The sequence below is a fragment of the Coenobita brevimanus genome, chromosome 33 (genome assembly GCF_032717465.1).
Source record: "Coenobita brevimanus isolate Jiangsu-jjx chromosome 33, ASM3271746v2, whole genome shotgun sequence".
Lineage (NCBI taxonomy): Eukaryota > Metazoa > Arthropoda > Malacostraca > Decapoda > Coenobitidae > Coenobita > Coenobita brevimanus.
The window spans coordinates 15,434,352-15,454,956 of record NC_136986.1 but is presented as its reverse complement, the minus strand read 5'-3'; the positions used below and the strand labels follow the sequence as shown (position 1 = coordinate 15,454,956).

Genomic DNA, 20,605 nt, shown 5'->3' with positions numbered 1-20,605 from the left:
CAATTGTAGTTCTTGACACTGAGATTACACTCTAGCGTCTTTTTGGGTTGCTGAAGTCTGGGCTCAATCAAGGTGGCGGCCGGGTGTCGGAGGTAGGCGAGCAGGTGTGCCGCCTGTAGCAGGCACAGGACTGCTACTGGGGGCATCACTGCCTGGGCGCATTTCTGGTCGGGGGTGCAGGGAGGCCCTGACCTGGTGGGGCCTCGACCTGGTAAGTGGCCCTCAGGGCTAGGGCCAAACAGCATCAGGAGCCGGACCTGCCACTTCTTACTCGGGGCGGAGGGCCGGTGGTGAGAGGGGTCAGGGCGATTCCACCCTGGGGTCTGGGGAATGTCCCTGGGTAGACAGGGACTGTGATCACCTTTAGACCTGGGCACCATTAGGGGTTGGCTGCAGCATCTCGTCCCTGGGAGGTCCGTCAGGGCCGGGCATCGTCCAGGGGCAGGCTGAAGGGCGTGGATCCCCTTCTCAGCTACCAGACCCTGCCACCACTCCTCAAACGGCAGCTCCTCTGGGAAATCACACATGGAGGGAGAGACAGAAGGGCGTCCAGGATGGACTCCGGATGGAGAGTGGGCCACACAAGGGACCTCCTTCGATGGGAGGACCTTAAGGGCTGTGGATGAAGGGCATACAGTGGCAGTCTCCTCCCCAGCGCGTAAAGTGGCCGTCACCGCGGTTCCACAGACCCTAAGGGTAGCAGCAGAAGGACGTACAGTGGCCGTTCTTTCCCCTGTACGTACAGTGGCCGTTACCATGGTGCTGCTCCCGAAGGAGGCAGAGGCAGTTGAGGATGTACAGTGGCCGTTCCCTCCCCGGTGCATACAATGGCCATCTCTGTGGGTCTGCCTGCCCAACGGGAAGTAGCTGAGGGACGTACAGAGGCCGTTCCCTCCCCGGTATGTACAGTGGCCATTACCGTGACGCTACTCCCGTAGGAGGAGGAAGTGGATGAGGGACATACAGTGGCTGTTCCCTCCCTGGTGCATACAGTGGCCATCGCCACCCTTCCACCTCTCCTTAACTCACCAGCTGGCGTGCATACAGTGGCTGTCACGCCACGGCTAACTCCAGGTGTGGCTGCAGCAGAAGGGCGTACAGTGGCTGTCACTTTCCCGGTATGTACAGTGGTCGTAACTGCGGTGCTGTAGGGGGAAACAGCAGAAGGTCATACAGGTGCCATATGTTCCCTGATACACTCAGTGGCTGTTATCATAGTGCCACCTGGAACTGTGCCTGGACAATACCCACCCAGATCCTAATGAAGGCTGGTTTGGCCAAGATGTAGATATGTTTGTATATATATATATATATATATATATATATATATATATATATTGTTACATAGCCTATGATTTCATCATCCTTTGTGTAAATCTAACGTACAGTATGCTGCATATTTGATCACGAGCGTGTTCTACCTCACTCCCCCCCTCCTCCCTTGTAGTAGAGTAGGTCGTTCTTTCTGTTGTTCAGAGCAGGAGGGTCAACTCTTTGTCCCCTCTGGCTTCATTTGCGCGTCCTTCTTATAAGTTGTATCAAGCTCTGCCGGCCCCTATATAATGAGCTCAGTCTCTACATTAATTGCCACTTAGATCTACTCCTCATTTTGTTCACATCTCTGTCCTCCCCTGTACAGTTGTTATTATTTTTGTGAGTGCTCAGGAAGTCTCCAACCATCTAGCAGCTGTGTAATTTGAGTATAAGTGTTATTACATTTTGTTCTTGTACTGTATAGCATAAGGTGTTGATTCGTAGGCCTAGTAAAGATTTTGTGATTCATATTGTCAGCCAGTGGTAATAATAGGTTGTATCTGTAATAATATATCTTGCGTTAACTGAGCATTATCCAGTGTTTTCTCATTTTATCAGGGCTGACTTAGATAAATTTACTCATGCTAATTTCGTGTTAATAGAGGCTATTGCAGTTAACCATATATTTAACCTGTTTTTTGATTACATTATCCTTATGAGTCCTGAATGTTTTGTTGTTAGTTTGAACATTAAACTTTAACTTGTAATTTTACCTAACTCTTTTGTTTTGAACCTGGAACTTTACGGGACAGTAGTGATTTTTAGTATTCTCACTTAAAGTGTACATTATCTTTCTCTGTTCCGTAACATAAATTTGGCGACCTCTTATCAGGATATTCAGGATATTATCATAAGGATATTGCTTGATGTTTTGTGATTGTGATTTATTCATGATGTCTACTATTACTACGCTTGATGAAGCCAAAGATTTTTTGTCAAATGTGCAAACAGTGTGTGATGTAGAAAACAGAACAGAATGAACTTAAGCTTGTTGTTCAACAATTGGGAATTGCTGTTCGCTCTCATCATTATAAAGATCAAATTGTTGACATGATTAATGAAAGCTTGTTTAATGTAACTCCTGCAAATGAGCAAACGCAGATTGAATTAGCTAAATTACAGCTAGCCCTGCAGGAGGCTCGTACCAAGGAGGCTGAATTTCAGGCAAATGCTCGTATTCAGGGAGCACAGGCTCGGGCACAAATTGAACTAGCTAGGATTCAGGCAGACCATGAGTATCGCATGAAACAAGGTGGAACTGGATCATCTAGCTCTGATGATTTTGATGTGGCTAAAAATGTTAAACTTGTCCCTCCTTTTAATTAATCTGATTTAACAAAGTATTTTCAGTTGTTTGAGAGGGTAGCTACAGGTTTTAATTGGCCCAAAAAGTATTGGCCAGTACTCCTTCAAACTGTTCTCACCGGTAAAGCTCAAGTAACTTATGCATCTTTGCCTCAGGATCAATATGATAATTATGATTTAGTTAAGAGCTTGATTCTTAAGGCCTATGAGCTTGTTCCTGAAGCCTATAGAGTAAAATTTAGGACAACTTATAAGCAAGATAAGCAATCCCATGTTGAGTATCCAAAAATCAAAGAAGATCTGTTAGAGCAGTGGTTAAATTCTAAGAATGTGGATTCTGATTTTGGTAAATTTAAGCAGATGATTTTGCTGGAGGACTTCAAAAGGTGTATTAATAATGATGTAAGCCTATATCTTGATGAGAGAAGAATAGATAATTTGTCTGATGCTGCAGTTTTAGCTGATGAATATGTTCTCACTCACAAGAGATATTCTAGAGAAAAAAGGAAAGCTGAGAGTAAGTACGTTGCCTCTACTCAGAGTACAGGTAACAGGAAAGAGAATAAAGATGATGTTTCTCAGGAAGTAAATACCAGCTTCACCTCTAGATTTCAGAAAAGTAAATGTACTTATTGTAGTAAGCTTGGTCATACTACGGAGAAATGTTTCAGGAGACAGCGTGTTGTGAACAAAAAGGAGTCTTTAAATATTCAGTCAATTGGTCTAGTGTCCACCCTTGAGAGTTCCCAGAATTCTTTAACTGAGTTAACTGAACCTGCTTTGAGGGGTAAATTAAATTCTCATGATGGAGCTCCTCTTTTGAGCAGGAACGTGGGTGACACTCTCAAGAGTTCATGTGCTAATTTCCTGTCCGATGGTTTTGTCAGTCCTCTGGACAGTAATGACAGGAAATCAGTTAAAATATATCTTGATACAGGTGCTTGCCAATCCCTTATGCTGACCGGTGTTCTAGGCTCTAATGTTAATTCCTCTGATGAAACTGTAATCTTACAAGGTGTAGGGAATAATTACTTCTCTGTCCCTCTGTGCAGAGTGAATTTCGAGTCTGGTTTTGTTAATGGTTCCGTTATGGTTGGGTTGGTTGAGACACTCCCAATGTCAGGTGTAAGTTTCTTACTTGGAAATGATATTGGTGGAAGTCAAGTGTGTCCAGCTCCTCAGTTGTCTAGTGAGCCAGTGGCTGCGGCCTAGGATTGTGATGTCCCTGATGTGTTCTCTGCATGTGCTGTCACTAGGGCTAAGTTTGAAGTTACTGGTGACTTAGAGGATAATGATTATGATGATCTTATCCTAGCTGACACTTTTCTTGCTAATTTGGACCACTCACCAGATGAGGCAGTACCCCGTAGTGTTGATAATTTGTCTCGTCAAGAGTTGGTTGAGTCGCAGGTTGCTGATCCTGAGTTGAAAGGTCTAGCTAACTCTGCTTGCAGTGAGGAAGAGTCAGCTGGTGCTTCTACTTGTTATTATATAAAGTCAGGAGTACTTATGAGGAAGTGGAGACCCCCAACAGCATCAGCCGACTGTGAATGGGAGGTTGTACATCAAGTTGTCATCCCTCGTGTTTGTAGGCAGGATATCATTAGAGTGGCTCATGATTCCAGTTTGGCAGGACACCTTGGAGTGAGGAAGACTGTGGCACGCATTTTGAAACACTTCTACTGGCCAGGTATCTTCAGGGATGTTTCCTGGTATTGTAAGTCTTGTCACACCTGTCAAGTTGTGGGGAAGTGCTATCAGACCGAAAAGGTTGCACCTCTAGTTCCCATTCCTCCTTTTGAGGCGCCATTCACCCGTGTGTTGGTGGATATTGTGGGCCCTCTTCCTAAGACTTCTTCAGGATTTTCTTATGTGTTGACCCTGATTGATATGGCTATTCGTTATCCTGAAGCCATTCCACTTAGGAATATCTCAGCAAAGAACGTGGTTAAGGAAATGCTAGGGTTCTTCACAAAGTTTGGTCTACCCAAGGAGGTACAGTCATACCGGGGAAGTAATTTCATGTCAAATGTTTTCAAGCAGTCTCTGAAAGAGTTGGGCATCACCCAGATCACGTCTTCAGCTTACCATCCCCAGACCCAAGGAGCGTTGGAGAGATATCATCAGACACTCAAATCGATGCTCAAGAAATACTGTTTGGAACATCAGAAAGACTGGGATAAAGGTCTTCTATTCGTTGTATTTGCTGCAAGAGAATCTCCAAATGAATCACTGGGCTTCTCACCTTTTGAACTACTATTTGGCCATGAAGTAAGAGGACCCCTTAAGTTACTCAAGGAATGCTGGCTGTCGGAGGAAGATGACATCAGCCTGCTGGAGTATGTGATGAAGTTCAAAGAACGGGTGTCCACTGGTTTACAGCTGGCGAGAGAGAATTTAGGAGCTGCTCAGGAGAAGATGAAGACTTGGTATGATAAGAAGTCCAGGTTATGCCACTTTCAGCCAGGAGATCAGGTTTTGATTCTGCTACCGGTGCATGGGCAACCTCTTCAAGCCAAGTTTAGTGGCCCTTATTTCGTGGAGAAGAAACTCAGTCATGTCAACCATGTCATCGCCACACCAGATCGTAGAAAGAACAAGCAACTTTGTCACATCAACATGCTAAAGTTGTATCACAGGCAGGACGAAAATAACCCAGTCTGCACTGTAGGTGTTCCACCCGAGTCTGCAAGCGAAGTTCTCCCATGCAGCATGAGCCTGAGTGATAGTTTGGGGAAGAATCCTGATATCATGAATGATCTCCAGACTAAGCTTTCTCATCTAGCTCCCGAGGAAAGGCAGGAGTTTTCGGCATTACTGCAGGAGTACCCGCAAGTGTTCCGTGCCACTCCAGGAAGAACCACTGTGTTGATGCATGATGTCGATGTTGGAGACGCAAAGCCAATTAAACTGCCTCCTTACCGTGTGAACCCAGTGAAAGTTCCTCTCATCCAGAAGGAGCTTGGCTACCTGTTGGACCACAAGATCATTGAGCCCTGTCAGAGCGAGTGGAGTTCTCCTGTCACTCTAATCCCTAAGCCAGGTGGGTCACAGCGGCTTTGCATCGACTACAGACGTGTTAATCAGATAACCAAAACAGACACTTACCCTCTCCCTCGCGTGGAAGATTGCACAGACAAGATCGGAAAGGCTAGGTACATAAGTAAGTTTGATTTGTTAAAGGGATACTGGCAAGTACCTATGACTGAACGTGCTAGGGAGATCTCATGTTTTGTAACACTAGGAAAGACTTTTGCATGTTCTGTAATGCCATATGGTATGAAGAATGCACCAGCCACATTTCAGAAGCTCATGAATGTTGTAACAGAGGGTTTGGCAGGGTGTGTTGTTTATATTGATGATGTATTAATCTTCAGTGACAACTGGAAAGATCACCTATGCCATGTCAGTAAATTTCTTGAGCGTTTGGTTCAGGCTAATCTTGTAGCTAATTTATCAAAGTGTGAGTTTGGTCAAGCTAAAGTTCAGTACCTTGGGTACGTAATTGGTGATGGACATGTTGCACCATCAGGAGCTAAGGTTCAGGTTATAAGTGATCTTCCCAGACCTAAAAGTAGGAAAGAGCTACAAAGATTTTTGGGAATGGTAGGTTATTACAGGAGATTTGTTCTTAACTTTTCAATTCTTGTATCACCACTTACAGACCTACTGAAAAAGGGAGTTAAATTTGTCTGGACCGATGACTGTGAATCCTCTTTCAGCAAACTTAAAGCCAGTGCTCGCTACTCCAAATTTTGCTAAGCCTTTTAAGATGGCTGTTGACGCAAGTGAAACAGGAGCTGGGGCTGTTTTGCTGCAAGAGGATGATCAGGGTATTGAATATCCTGTATCTTATTAAAGTAAGAAGTTCACTCCACCTCAAAAGAACTACTCAACTATTGAGAAAGAGCTTTTGGCCTTGATTTTGGGTTTACAGCATTTTTCATTTTATTTGTGTTCTGGTTTTGACCCCATAGTCATTTATACCGATCATAACCCACTGAAATTCCTTAGTAAGTTTAAAGATAAAAATCAGAGATTGACAAGATGGAGTCTACTTCTTCAGGAGTATTCATTAGACATACAACATGTCAAGGGGAAAGAAAATGTTATTGCAGATTGCTTATCTAGACTTTAGACAGATTGTTTTAGAGTAATAAGAAATTTCCTTTGTAAATTTCTTTTTCTTTGTGGGGAGGTGTTACATAGCCTATGATTTCATAATCCTTTGTGTAATTCTAACGTACAGTATGCTGCATGTTTGATCACGAGCGTGTTCTACCTCACTCCCCCCCTCCTCCCTTGTAGTAGAATAGGTCGTTCTTTCTGTTGTTCAGAGCAGGAGTGTCAACTCTTTGTCCCCTCTGGCTTCATTTACGCATCATTCTTATAAGTTGTATCAAGCTCTGCCGACCCCTATGGAATGAGCTCGGTCTCTACATTAATTGCCACTTAGATCTACTCCTCATTTTGTTCACATCTCTGTCCTCCCCTGTACAGTTGTTATTATTTTTGTGAGTGCTCAGAAAGTCTCCAACCATCTAGCAGCTGTGTAATTTGAGTATAAGTGTTATTACATTTTGTTCTTGTACTGTATAGCATAAGGTGTTGATTCGTAGGCCTAGTATAAGATTTTGTGATTCATATTGTCAGCCAGTGGTATTAATATTTTGTATCTGTAATAATATATCTTGCGTTAACTGAGCATTATGCAGTGTGTTTCTCATTTTATCAGGGCTGACTTAGATAAATTTACTCATGCTAATTTCGTGTTAATAGAGGCTATTGCAGTTAACCATATATTTAACCTGTTTTTTGCCATTACATTATCCTTATGAGTCCTGAATGTTTTGTTGTTAGTTTGAATATTAAACTTTAACTTGTAATTTTACCTAATTCTTTTGTTTTGAGCCTGGAACTTTACGGGACAGTAGTGATTTTTAGTATTCTCACTTAAAGTGTACATTATCTTTCTCTGCTCCGTAACAACATATATATATATATATATATATATATATATATATATATATATATATATATATATATATATATATATATGTGTGTGTGTGTGTGTTTGTGTGTGTATATATATATATATATATATATATATATATAGAAAGAGAGAGAGAGAGAGAGAGAGAGAGAGAGAGAGAGAGAGAGTCATTATTTCATTACAGATTCTAGAGATCGTCTGTGGGAATCGGTACCGATGATTGGATCAGTGTTGGAAACTTGGCTACAAGGCAGTTGTTTTCCAATGCTGCTCACGGACAACCTAGTTGCAAATAGCACCATAATAAAGGTAATACGAAAGAATAAGTTAATGGATGTTAAATTAGGCTCCAGTACTGGATGAGATCCATACTTTGATATCTTAGTTCTTTACCAATCCGATGGTCTCACAGCTAGAACCAAGCTTTAACACTGAAAGTTTCCTTTAGTAGTCAATAATACATAGAAAACAGTTTTTTTTCTTTTATCAAAGAGATTACTGTATTGTAATAAATACCTTGATAATTAGGCAGGAGGTAAAGAGAGACAATGTGCTAAAGAAGAAAGTAGGGCAGTGGAAGATAAAAATGACTGCTTGCAATTAGTGAAGGGAGAAAGAAAGAACAGATTGAGAGAACACTTTATGGCATTGTTAAACACAGGGATTGAAACTGGTGTGACTATAAGTGGCTGGGGAGTAGCTGGGACGAGGAGGGAGGTAAAGGACGAAGTGATCAGTAGGATGGAAGTGGTGGAAGCAATGAAGAAAGTCAAAATGGGGAAACCCCAGGAATTGATGAAGTGTGTGGTGAAATGCTAAAGCATGGGGAAGAGATATTAGTGAAGTGCATATGGAAGATGTGCAGATTGGCGTGGTAGGAAAGCAGAGTCCCAGAGGATTGGAAGTCAGGAATAATTATTCCCCTGTATAAAGGAAAATGGGAAAAAACAAGTGTGTGGTAATCATAGTGACATTTTTCTTCTAGGTGTAACAGGAAAATTATATATATATTTCTAAATAACAAAACAGAGGAAGGAAAAACAAATAAGTTAAAAAAAATAATCCATAAACCAGATTACTGGTGTCCTCCATTCATAAAATATCTGTAACAGTTAGACTTGAACTACTGTTGGTTGATGTTTGGAGGGAAACAACTCTGGAGAAGCGAGTTCCAGAGAGATGCAGTTTGGAGGATAAAAGAATTCTGATAAGCAGAAGTTCTACAATATGGCTGAGTGACGTTCCAGTCATGAGCGCTGCCAGATGCCCATGTAGCACGAGGGAAGCCATGGAGAGGTGGCACAATGGACGTAACTTTGCCTGAGCACCTGCCACAAAAATACCTGTAAAATAATGCAAGAGAGGCAACACTTGTTACTTGTAGGGATAACAGCCTATTCATAATAGCCGGGTCATTAACAATTCCAGCAGCTCTGTTGTGAATTTTGTCTAGGTGCTTTAATGCAACCTCTCCACATCCACTCCACAAGGGTGTGCAATATTCAAGCTGAGAGTGCACATGACTCTTATAAATTATAGCTAACTGCTCATCAGTGAAGAAGCTACAGACTCTGTACAATAATCAAAGTTTCTTTGAGGCGGTTTTGGCAAGTGATCCGACATGAGAGGTCCAGCTGAGGACACTGTTAAGCGAGACACCAAGAACTTCAATACTTTTGGAGATGGGAATATTAGTAGCATTGAAGGTAATAGACGAATCTAGCAATATCTGTCTATTAGTGAATTGTATATACTTAGCTTTACTAGCATTAAATGAGACAAGGTTGTTCTGTCCTCATTCATTGATCGTAGATAAGTCTTTATTTATAAAGATGGTTGTACTGCGTTGAGAGTTAGAGATAGTAGACTTCACAAATAGGTGTCTGAGTGTGAATGAACTATGAAGTGTTGAGTCATCTGCTTATGAATGGATGGGATTGTGGGTGACAGACAATAGATCGTTAATATGAACCAGCAACAGGGTTGGTGCCAGAACTGATCCCTGTGGCACGCCAGCATTGAGTGGAAATTGGAATATACATCATCTACTTTTACTCTTATTTCTCTGTCGCTGAGATATGAGGAAAGCAGAGGAACAAAAGATGTTAGTCCATGGTAAGGGAGTTCGGACAACAGGGAACGGTGCCATACTCTGGCGAAAGCTTTAGAAATATTAAAGGCCACTGCATGAGTTTCTCCGTGTTGGTCGATTGACTGATGAATGGTATGAGTCAGAAGATTGAGTGTGTCAATGGTGGATCTTTCGTGGCAAAAACCATATTGTCTATCACGAATTAAGTTGTTGGATTCAAGATGTTTAACTATGTGCTTATTAATTAAAATTTCACATGCTTTACTAAGAGAAGATGGGACAGCTATTGATCTGCAATCAGAGGGGTCAGAGGAACTTCCATTCTCTGGAATTGGGTGGATGTTGGCTTCTTTCCATGAATTAGGGAATGAAGAAGTACGTATGCATAGTCTGAATAATTTAGCTAGAAGAGGCAAGTACTGGGGAACACTTTTTCTGAACAATTGGAGGAATTCCGTCTGGTCCTGGAGCTTTGTTGGTAGGTAAATTGTCTAGGATGGATTTCAAGTGTCTTGTCTTAATTTTAAGTGGAACAATTTCAGGAGAGTCGAGTTTTAGTACTGGGACATTCTAGCTGACTTCCTCTATGGTAGAATTTCTTGCAAATGTACTGCACTGGCAAACATATCTGCTTTCCCACGCGGGTCATTTGTAATGTTACCATCTGAAGATTTTAGCGAGGGAATGGATGATGTCTTAAAGTTATTATTGAAAGAATTGAGAGTTGACCAAATTATTCCACTGTCATTGGGGTTGTTAAGTAGTTTTGATGCTTGATTTTCAAGAAAGTTTGATTTGGCAAGGTTTACCACAGCCTTTGCATAGTTTCTAGCAATTTTAAACTGAGAAAATGATTCAAATGTTTTTTATTTTAAGTAAGAATTACATGCTAATGACTCTTGGGCCGTTGCTCCGGCACAGCCGCTATCAAACCATTTTGGAGAGTTTGATATTTTAGTGAACTGTTGACTTGGATAAAGAAATCGACACCAACTAGTAATAAGTCACAAATGTGGTGGGATTCTCATTGAAAGAATTAGGGAAACAACAGAGGAATGAGATGGAGAAGAAAGGGAGGTTTTAGGAAGAGATGTGGTTGTGTAAATCAGACATTCGTCAAATCTTCAGTGGAAAAGTTTCTAAAAAGGGAAAGAATTTGTACATGCCGTCCATCGAAATGGAGAAAACATATGGCGAGTGGATGGACTAGGAATGTGGAAAATACTAAGAATATATGGAGTACTGTAAGTGGGAAGCTGCTGAATGCCTTGAGGAGTATGTATGAGGGCGCTAAGGTTGCAGTACGTGTGAATGGTGAACTGAGTATATTTTTCTGATTGAATGTTGGATTGAACAAAGACTCATCATGCCTCAATGGTAGTTCAATTTGTATATGGATGGAGTATAAAAGAAATACAATGTTGGGCAGCGGATGTTAGAGAGGTCCTAATGAGAGAGGGCAACGTTTGGAAACTTCCTGTTCTATTGTCTGGAGATAATACTGTACTGTTAAATTCCGACGAAGGGGTATTACAAAGCTTGGAGACTGAGTTTGGGAGAATGTGTAAGAAACGGAATCTAAAGGTGAATCCAGGGCAGAGTAAAGCTGTGGTCTTCGAGAGAAAAGAAGTCACTGAATGCACAGTGAAGCTGGATGATGAGGAAATGGAAAATGTGAGTTTATTTAAGTACTTGGGTAGCGTGATGAGTAAGGATGGAAATTTGGAGGATGAAGCACATGAAAAAGTACCACAGGTAATGAATGTCCCTGATTCTTAGAAAGCAGTGATATGGAATAGGGAAGTGAACATGGAGATAAAAAAGCCTTTGCACTGTAGGATTTTTATACCAACTCTAACGCATGGAAGTGAAGCTTGAACCATGTTGGAAGGGCATAAGTCAAGAGTGAGAGCAGCGGAAATGAGTTACTTGAGAGGAGCATGTGGAGTTACATGGAATGACAGACTGACAAATAAGGAAGTGGAGGAACATTGTGGTGTGGATATGGATGTGATAAAAAGCGTTAGGAGAAATGCATGGAGGTGGTTTGGCCATGTGGAGAGGATGGGGAACAAGAGCCTCACAAGGAGAGTGTATGTGAGTGAGGTGGAGGACGGGAAGAGGGAGGGGGAGACCAAGAATGAGATGGATAGATGGAGTGGAGAGGTATATGAGAGAGGAGGTTAGAGCTGAGGGAAGTCAGCAAAATGGCCGGGAACAGAGCGAAATGGAACTGATTTGTTTGTTGCCTTCCCTTGCGGGATTGAGACAGCTGGCTATAGACAGATAGATAACTAAGAAGAAATCTTAAAGTAATAATACACCTTCCTTGCCGGCATCTTAACCCTATGAAACCTAATTTACTCTGCACAATTATACTCGTATACTGTTTTTTATTAGAGCATTGGTGATGTTGCGGCGGCACGAGGTGTGGGTGTGTTCGAGGTGGGTGTGGATGGCCAGGACACTAACGTGACGCGGGCACAGCTCTCCCCGGTGGTCAGGCAGGCTTGTCGGGTAGGTCACTCTTACATTCAATTGCTCAGGTGGGGAGGTCACTCTCACATAACTCTTGAGGCAGTCAGGTATTCTCTCATTACTACTGAGGTGGGTTAGCCACTCTCACATTACTGCTTAGGTGGGTAGTTCACTCTCGCATTACTGATGAGGTGGGTAGCTTATTCTCATATTACTGGTGAGGCATATAGGTCACTTTCACATTAGTGTATAGGTGGGTGGGTCACTCTCACTGCACTGATGAGGTGGGTAGGTTATTCTCACATTAAAGCTGAGGTGGGTTGGTCAATCTCACATTACTGTTCAGGCGGGTAGTTCGTACAGTTAACTTGTACCATGGTGACGTCAACAGCTGCGGAAGGTGTCGTGGTGCATGATGGTGGTGGTGGTGAGTGACGATCCAGCCTTCCTCATTGACTTCGCCAATTGGTCCCTCAATGGCCGCCTCCTGGTGTGGTCGACGAGGCTCCTGGTGGTCACTCGCCTGCCCAGGTACAACCTCGAGGCTCTACTCATTTCCCACTGGACATTTTCCATGATGAACACCTTGGTTGTAAATGATGAAACCTCAGCATCTGACAAACGGTAAGTTATTCAGCAATGAAGAACGTACCTCTAATGCCAAAATTCTAATTTGTGTGTGTGTGTGTGTTTTTTTTTTAGGATGCCATGTTTTTGAAAGTGGCGTATGATTACTTTTTTTTTTATTTGCCATAAAAATAAAATTAATTAAATCCTTTGCTAATCTTATACTAATGTGGGGTCTCAGAAACCCCAGTCCCCGAAATTTGATTTTTAAAAATATGAGCATAAGGTCTACAGATCTGTCCGTCTCATTACCTTCCTGCCTAGTGATGCTCTTCATGGGGATGATGGGGTCAGAGCTGTATCTGGCTCTGATTTTGCTCTATAGAGCCATTGGGGTATGTTAGACCCCAGATTACCTATAATGTAACCTCAGTTGAGCCCTCTTGTGACTTTTTTATTTTAATTTGCTGTCTTTCTCCTTTTGTATACAGAAGGTTCCAACATCGGTCTACTGCAGGCCACCCAAGGAATCATGATATTAGTTTTCAATTTTGCAAGATTTAATTTTAAAATTTGCATACCTAAAATTTAATCATTTTTGTATAAACTTAAAAAAAATATATATATTTTCAATTAAACTTTTTTTTTTCTGGCCCTATTTAAAGATAAGGGGTTGAATTATTTGTATATTGAAGCATTTTGAAATATCTCAAACGGAAGTATTTTTTTTTATTATTTTTCCGTGGGGTCCGTCAGACCCCACGTTACCTAGTATGTAACAAAAAAAAAGATTACCTATCTAGGATTACACCCACCCTTCTTCAACACTTAAACATTCTAATCTACAGAAAGTGTAGATCTACGCAAGCCCCCCCCCCCCAACGAACAGGGCTTCACTTATCACCGGTATCACTCCTGTTCATTATCATATCAACAACAGCTTCACAATGTAGTTTTCCAAGTATTATGTTCACTTCAATCTTAACCCCTGAATCTTGGGGGTCTTAGAAGCCAAGCCCTTCGTGTATGCATTTTTTCCTTGAAAGTAGGCTTTTTCAAAGTCATGGCTGCATAATTACAGTATACTGAACTTTCAATTAAGGACCAGATAAATCATCTCTCCTTCATCTTTCAATTGTAAACATCCCCATAATTTGGTGAGTCACGGAAGGATGTTTTCGTACGGGGGTGAGTCGTTAGTTACACCAACAAACTCTCATCTCATTTCTGTCCAACCCTCTAATGCAAGATTTAACCATTACTCCCAGTCTTTCATTTATGCAACAGGTCACCTCTGGAACTCTCTCCCTGTGTCTGTATTTCCTGTTGCCTATGATCTCCAGTCTTTCAAACGCAGTGTGTCCAGGGACCTCAAAAGGAACAGTCTTGAATTTAGCTCTCTTATCTTGTGTTTATTTTTTCTTGGAGGGTTGCTTCTTCCTTGCATTAAAAAGATAGGAAGACAGTTCGAAGGCTGAAAATGATCAACCTTCGATAACAGCATAATTCCAGCAAGAAGGAAATGTTCAAGTTGACAGACATTGGCTACAGAGTTTACCTAGGCAGGATGTAAGCACCAAAGAACAGCACTTGAGGACAACTGAAGGGACCTCATCAGCACCCCATCAGGCCCATATGCCTTCTCAGCATTAACGCCAGTGATGGCTGAAAACACATCAACTGAAGAAATTTTAATGTCAGCCATGAGGATGTAAGAGGGAGGAAGTGATATAGGAGCAGCACCAGAATCGTCTAAGGTGGAAATAAAGGAGAAATTCTGAGCAGAGAGTTCTTCTTTATCAGTAGAAGAAACAGTTGCAGAATAGTCGGAGTGGAAAACAGGAGGAAAGGATAACGAAATAAAGTTGTTTGAAAGGTTTTTGGCAAGCATCGGAAGGAGCAGGAGGAATTTGAGTTAGTACGACTGATATATTTAGCAGAGTGATGGACGGACTTAACACGATTCCAGCCAGAAATGTAAAACAGATAAGATTCAGGGATGGTTGGCTCCAGTACCTTTTGAAGGCCCTCTCCTTAATGTGGACAGTATTTTGAACAAGCGTAATTAATTTCTTTTTTTCATTAGTCACAGGATAAAAGAGAAAAATGTATGTTTCCATACCTGAGACAATAACCTCTGTAATGCGTGAAGCACACTCAGATGATTCTCGGCCACTGAAACAATAATTATTTCAGGGAAAATAATATGTACTGTCTGAGGTCCTCCCAATCAGCAGCTTCAAAATGCCAAAGTTGCCGCTTATTAGGATGGTTCACAGGCCTTACTGAGATACCAGGACAGTTAAGGTAATAAGATTGCAGTCAGAGGAGCCCAATGGAAAGATAACATTAACAGCATAAGCAGAAGGATTAGGTGCAAGGGATTGGTCAGGTGTATTGGGACTCTCCACAAGACTGTTAGCAATATAGGTCAGGTGCTGTCCAAGCTTCTCTTGGTCATTAAGGATGGAAAAGATGTAGCCTTGTAGGTGGATCAGTGATAGGAGAGGAGAGCCAAATGTGGGGGTGAACACGGAAATCACCTAGAAAGGAGACTTCAGGGAAAGAAGAAACTGACAGGATGTTCCATCTTAGAAATAAAACTGTCAAAGAATTTTTCATCAGCAGCATAAGCAGCAGATAAGAAACGGCACATATATACATAGTCAAGAGAATGGTAGGATAGCCGAAGCTAGAGACTAGAGAATTCAGAAGACTGAAGGACAGGAACATGGGTGCACGATATGTTATTATGTACATATACACAACAGCCACTTTTTGTTTTGAAGTGAGTATAGAGAAAGTAAGAGGATACAGAGAAGGGTTTGCTTTAAGTCGCCTTAGACAGCTGAGTCTCAGTACTGAGCAAAGAGTGAGGTTTAGAGGAAGCGAGGTGGCGTTCAGCAGAGATAAAATTAAAAGAAAGGTTGCGAATGTGCAGAAATAAATAAAAAGTATCACAACAAAACCAGTTTGCACTAATATTACACTATAATACCGTAGCACATATTATTTGCACTTGTAATGCAAGTCCACTTGCACTTTAACCTGAAAATAATTTCTGTATTTCTGGCACTTGTATTACGAGTTCATCCACCATACCCTGAGATCATTTCCTCACACCAATACATTTCCTTATATTCTAATTCTTCTGTGGTAAAATCACTTGCTAGGGTAATTTCTTAGTGCACTAGAGGAATAGCACAAGGTAATTACTAGTTTACTGTCACAGCAAATCCAATTTGCATGTATATTGCACTGTATTACCAAGAGTGAGAGTAGTGGAAATGAGTTATTTAAGAGGAGCCTGTGGAGTCACATGGAGAGACAGGCTGACGAATGAGGATATAAAGGAGCGTTGTGGTGTGGATGTGGATATGATGAGAAGCGTTAGGAGGAATACACTGAGGTAGTTTGGCCATGTGGAGAGGATGGAGGGTGAAATACTGACGAAGAGAGTGTATGTGAGTGAGGTGGAGGGGGGAAGAGGGAGGGGGAGGCCGAGGATGAGATGGAGGGATGGAGTGGAGAGGTATATGAGAGGGGGGGGGGGTTGAGCTGGGAGCAGGGCAGTGAAATGGCGAGGGACAGGGCGACGTGGAGGTGTTTTGTTTGTGGCCACCCCAAACTCGCTGCACTGGCAGAGCATTTCCTTGTTAACCTGCTGTCGTCACTGACAGTTCAGGAAGACATGGCACTGCCTGTACAATTTTTAACCTCCAGGTGCCCATGTTCACCATGCGGTGACACGTAGGTCTGCCTGAGTAACCCTGTCAGGCATTACTGCAGCACTGTGTCCTTGGTGCACTAGTTATGCCAACAACATGTCTGAACAGTGTGAATGCATTCACAACAGTGATAGCAGAAAGGTGTAGGAACACCTTCTTGTACCACCTGCAGCACATCCCACTTGTCATGCCAGTGGATGACCGACATGTTATCACATTTCTCGATGAGTAAAGCACCATTCTCGGTCCTGGCAGGGAAAACTGGGTAGTGCTTCCTACTTGGCTTGACAGTACCGCTGGTTCCTGTCCCATCTTCAAGAAGAAACTTGGCAGTTACATTATAGAAGAGGAAACGCAGGCGGTTACATTATCGTCTCGCTACATGGGCGATAACGACAAAGCCCAGCATATATCCGGTCTTGCAGTCACAAGCAACAAAGACTGTGATGCATAAGCGGTGACGTTGGACGATGTGTATTTGATAAATGCCAGTCAACCCCAGAACAATTCATGCAACTCAACCGCCACAGCTCTATGGAAAGGCGAAAAAAAATGGAAGAACCTTTTAGCATGCTCAGAATTGGGTGAATTTTCCACACCCTGTCATTGGGTAAGGGTCCCACGTTGGGGGAAAAGTCCAGGAACCATAATATGGCAAAGTACTGTGTAATGTGCCATGTACATCCCAAAGACTGGCGTGGCTGTGAGGTCGTCCATGATCCAATAGTCCTGTATGGCATACCTTTGTTATGTGTGCCATCAGTACGGTCACAGCTTGCCACACGTATAATTCACCGACTTCAACAGGATACCATTCCGTCATGTTTACTCTCCAAAGTTGAATAAAATCATCAAGCTGTTGTAGGAATCCCTCCCCCCCAAAAAAAAATAAATAAATAAATAAATAAATATAAGACGCTGTAATATCCACAGTAGGTGGCTAATATACACATACTTTTCAGCAGCAGTATCTGCCAACCCTCTAATTTCCCAATAAGTAAAAGGAAATCGTAGCCAGAGTTCCACACTGAATAAAAGCCTTGTGTCCAGTGCTGAGTTGATAGTTCAAAGCTTTGTTGGACTGAAGCGAGAACAATGAACAATGATATTATTACTTGTCCGTCTGTTATCTCATTTTCTCCTTCATTATAACTTGTCCCATATTTTTTTTTTACTTTTGCTTTTTATTTCACACAGCTAAGTTGCAGAATAAAAATTTTGTGGTTATACATCCTTTCATTGAAAATTTTCATGACTAGCACCATATCATTGTGCTGATATCTAGTTACAGCTTAGCATTCCAGATGGAGAGGTGATAATATTAGGTCAAGTTAAAGTGAAAAGAGTAGAGTAAGTGGTCTTTATCCCGTGAGAAACCCTGCTTACGACTTTGTTTCGGCGAGAGAAAAACAGTGACGAGTATATAGAACCAATGGCTCACATAGGAAGCAATTAACTAGACATGATTTATTTCTAGAAAACATTCAAGGCATCGACAAGATGGCCCTATGTGATGAACACACAATAAGTGGAATTAACTTCATATATATATATATATATATATATATATATATATATATATAAATATATATATATATATATATATATTTCGTTCATTCTTGCTACCGCCATAAAATTTCACTCGGGAGACAATTTTCAGATTGAGAGGTTAGTTGTACTTCTTAACGAAGGGTTTATATTATAGCCTTGATTAGATATAATTTCCAAAGACTACACGAAACTGTCTCTTCATTAGCTAAAGGAAATGATAAATTACACCCTTGTAATGTCTAGGGAATAAAGATAATTTATTCTGCCTGAAAACTATAAACGTATTGTGCAGGTACAGCATGTTGGTTCACTTGCCGTACAGTCCTGACGGTGCCCGGGTGCTGCAAGTGGCTTCCTGGACCCCCACATCAGGTCTACGCTATCTCACACTTCCCACCCTTTTCCCGGAGAAATACACCAAGTAATGTGTACAGATTACTGGCCATTTCATAACTGAAGTATCTAATGTACTCTGTTGAAATTACTGGGTATTACAAAACTGGAAAAATATAAGTAATGTATCCAGATTACTCACGGGTATAGACTGGGCTATACCCATTTCATTCTAATCTGGATTAAAACTGTCATCTCTTCATCTTGAATGGGTTTAACAAGAGATTAACACTAGAATATGGTGCTAGTCATGAGAAAGTGTTATGGGAATGAAGTAGAGCCATAGCTTTGAATTTTTCTGCATCTGAGGTATGTGAAATATGTTGTGAAAGGTTGAAAATCTAGTGCAGATTAGTGTAAAGCAGGTATAATTTGTAGCTGACAGTATACATGTTATAGACAATGTAATCAAAGAGAACATCGAGCCAAGAAACAATTAATTAAATGAAAATAATTTAGTAATCCAGTAATAATGATCAAAATTTTTCATGGAGTACCTTCTGTAGACTTGCTTTGAATAATACACAATAGCCTTTTTTCCTACATGATTATCATAGGCTGAATAAAAGTCACTTCCACCTAATATTGTACTGGAACTTCCGTTCGTTCAGAATACTACATTATTTTTGGCAGTTTCTATGGCGCGACGATAAACGTGACAGCGTTACCATATGAACCCTACTGGCAAGAGTCCATGGAGGGCAACACCACCAGGTACTCAGGCACTGACTACAACCAGCTGGTTGTGGTTGGCCAGGCCCTGAATTTTACTTTCCGTGTCCTTCCATCACGCAGTTGGAATGAGGTGAGAACTACATACTTGTCTGCATTAAAACTTTTGCCGTTACTATCTGTTGCTGTTGTTATTAATTTCAGTATTACATCTGAGTGTATTATCAGCATCGTTTTGCAATATTTAGTAGCCCACTCACTTTCTTATGTGATATGTTATCTATTATTTAAAATGCGATCTCTACAGAAACTGCATTGTATCAGCATCGTTTTGCAATATATAGTAGCCCACTCACTTTCTTATGTGACATGTTAGCGATTAAAATGCGATCTCTACAGAAACTGTAGGCTACTGTTTTCCACAAAATCAATGTTCAGAAAGTATTCACTGCAAGGGTTTGGATTTGATCTCATTTTGGTTGCTACTGCCAGAAACCTAATTTCAAATAACATGTCATCTTGTTTAAGGTGTTATTCAAACAAACTCGACTCAGCTCCAGCATATCAGTGTTCTACAGTATCATCCTAGATGAAATGTGTAATCATACTGAAACAGCACTTTAACCTTTCCACTGCCCTCAGTGATGATCGATGTCGATCAGTGAAACGTACAGTTCAAACTGTCGCTGGCATCGGTCTCGTCAGTGCCACCTAAAACTGCATGATAAACCCCAGGGATATCCTATTAGGTGTCTTTTATGAACCCTCCGTATGTACCCATAGATAATTTCAACCATAGTTCACCGCTGTTTGTGAGTGACGTCGTATTTTCTTGATTTGATATGCACCGATGGGTTTCTTTCGACTCTATCTCTGTTTTGATATATATCTCATTATTTACAGGATGTTATTAAATTTATTATTTACAGGATGTTATTATATTTCTTATCAAAAAGTTTGGTACCGAAAGCAATAATTTATGTTTCATTCTGACTGTTTATTCCGTGACTGGTAAAACTAGAAAATGAAAAGAAAATTGCTTTAGATCGTCCATTATCCCTGGACAGTTTGCTGGCTTTGTCCAAGGGATAATTTTGACTCTGTAAGGAGTTCTCTCGCTGTCTGTCTGTCTGTCTGTCTGTCTGTCTGTCTGTCTGTCTGTCTGTCTGTCTCTCTGTCTCTGTCTGTCTGTCTGTCTCTCTCTCTCTCTCTCTCTCTCTCTCTCTCTCTCTCTCTCTCTCTCTCTCTCTCTCTCTCGTATTCAAAACACAGTGGAGGTAAAGAAATAACTTCCCGACATCCCCTTGCTTCTTTGTGGCATCATGTTTCTCACACTTCACTGAAGCATTTCATATCCTGCCATAATTTACTGACATTTCAAAGATCATTATTCTCCTGAAGTGAATGCCTCTGTCCCTTCCCAGTAAGGGAAGCCATATAGCATCCGCCAAGCAGTGAAGCCTAGTCCCCTTTCCTGTCCAGCTCTTTCTTGCAAGGGTTAGCAGGTGTTCT

At 41.5% G+C, this 20,605-nt stretch overlaps 1 protein-coding gene across 1 annotated transcript in view; it reads left to right on the top strand.

Annotated features, from left to right (window-relative positions):
• Positions 1–756: 756 nt before the first annotated feature.
• The window catches only part of LOC145395800 (ionotropic receptor 93a-like), a 42,786-nt gene continuing 22,937 nt past the window's right edge, over positions 757–20,605 (top strand). Inside the window, exons 1-5 of the mRNA XM_080269337.1 lie at positions 757–795; positions 12,105–12,221; positions 12,574–12,806; positions 18,321–18,449; positions 19,055–19,226. Of these exons, the coding sequence (XP_080125463.1) occupies positions 757–795; positions 12,105–12,221; positions 12,574–12,806; positions 18,321–18,449; positions 19,055–19,226 (690 nt within the window). The remainder of the gene's footprint in view (positions 796–12,104; positions 12,222–12,573; positions 12,807–18,320; positions 18,450–19,054; positions 19,227–20,605) is intronic.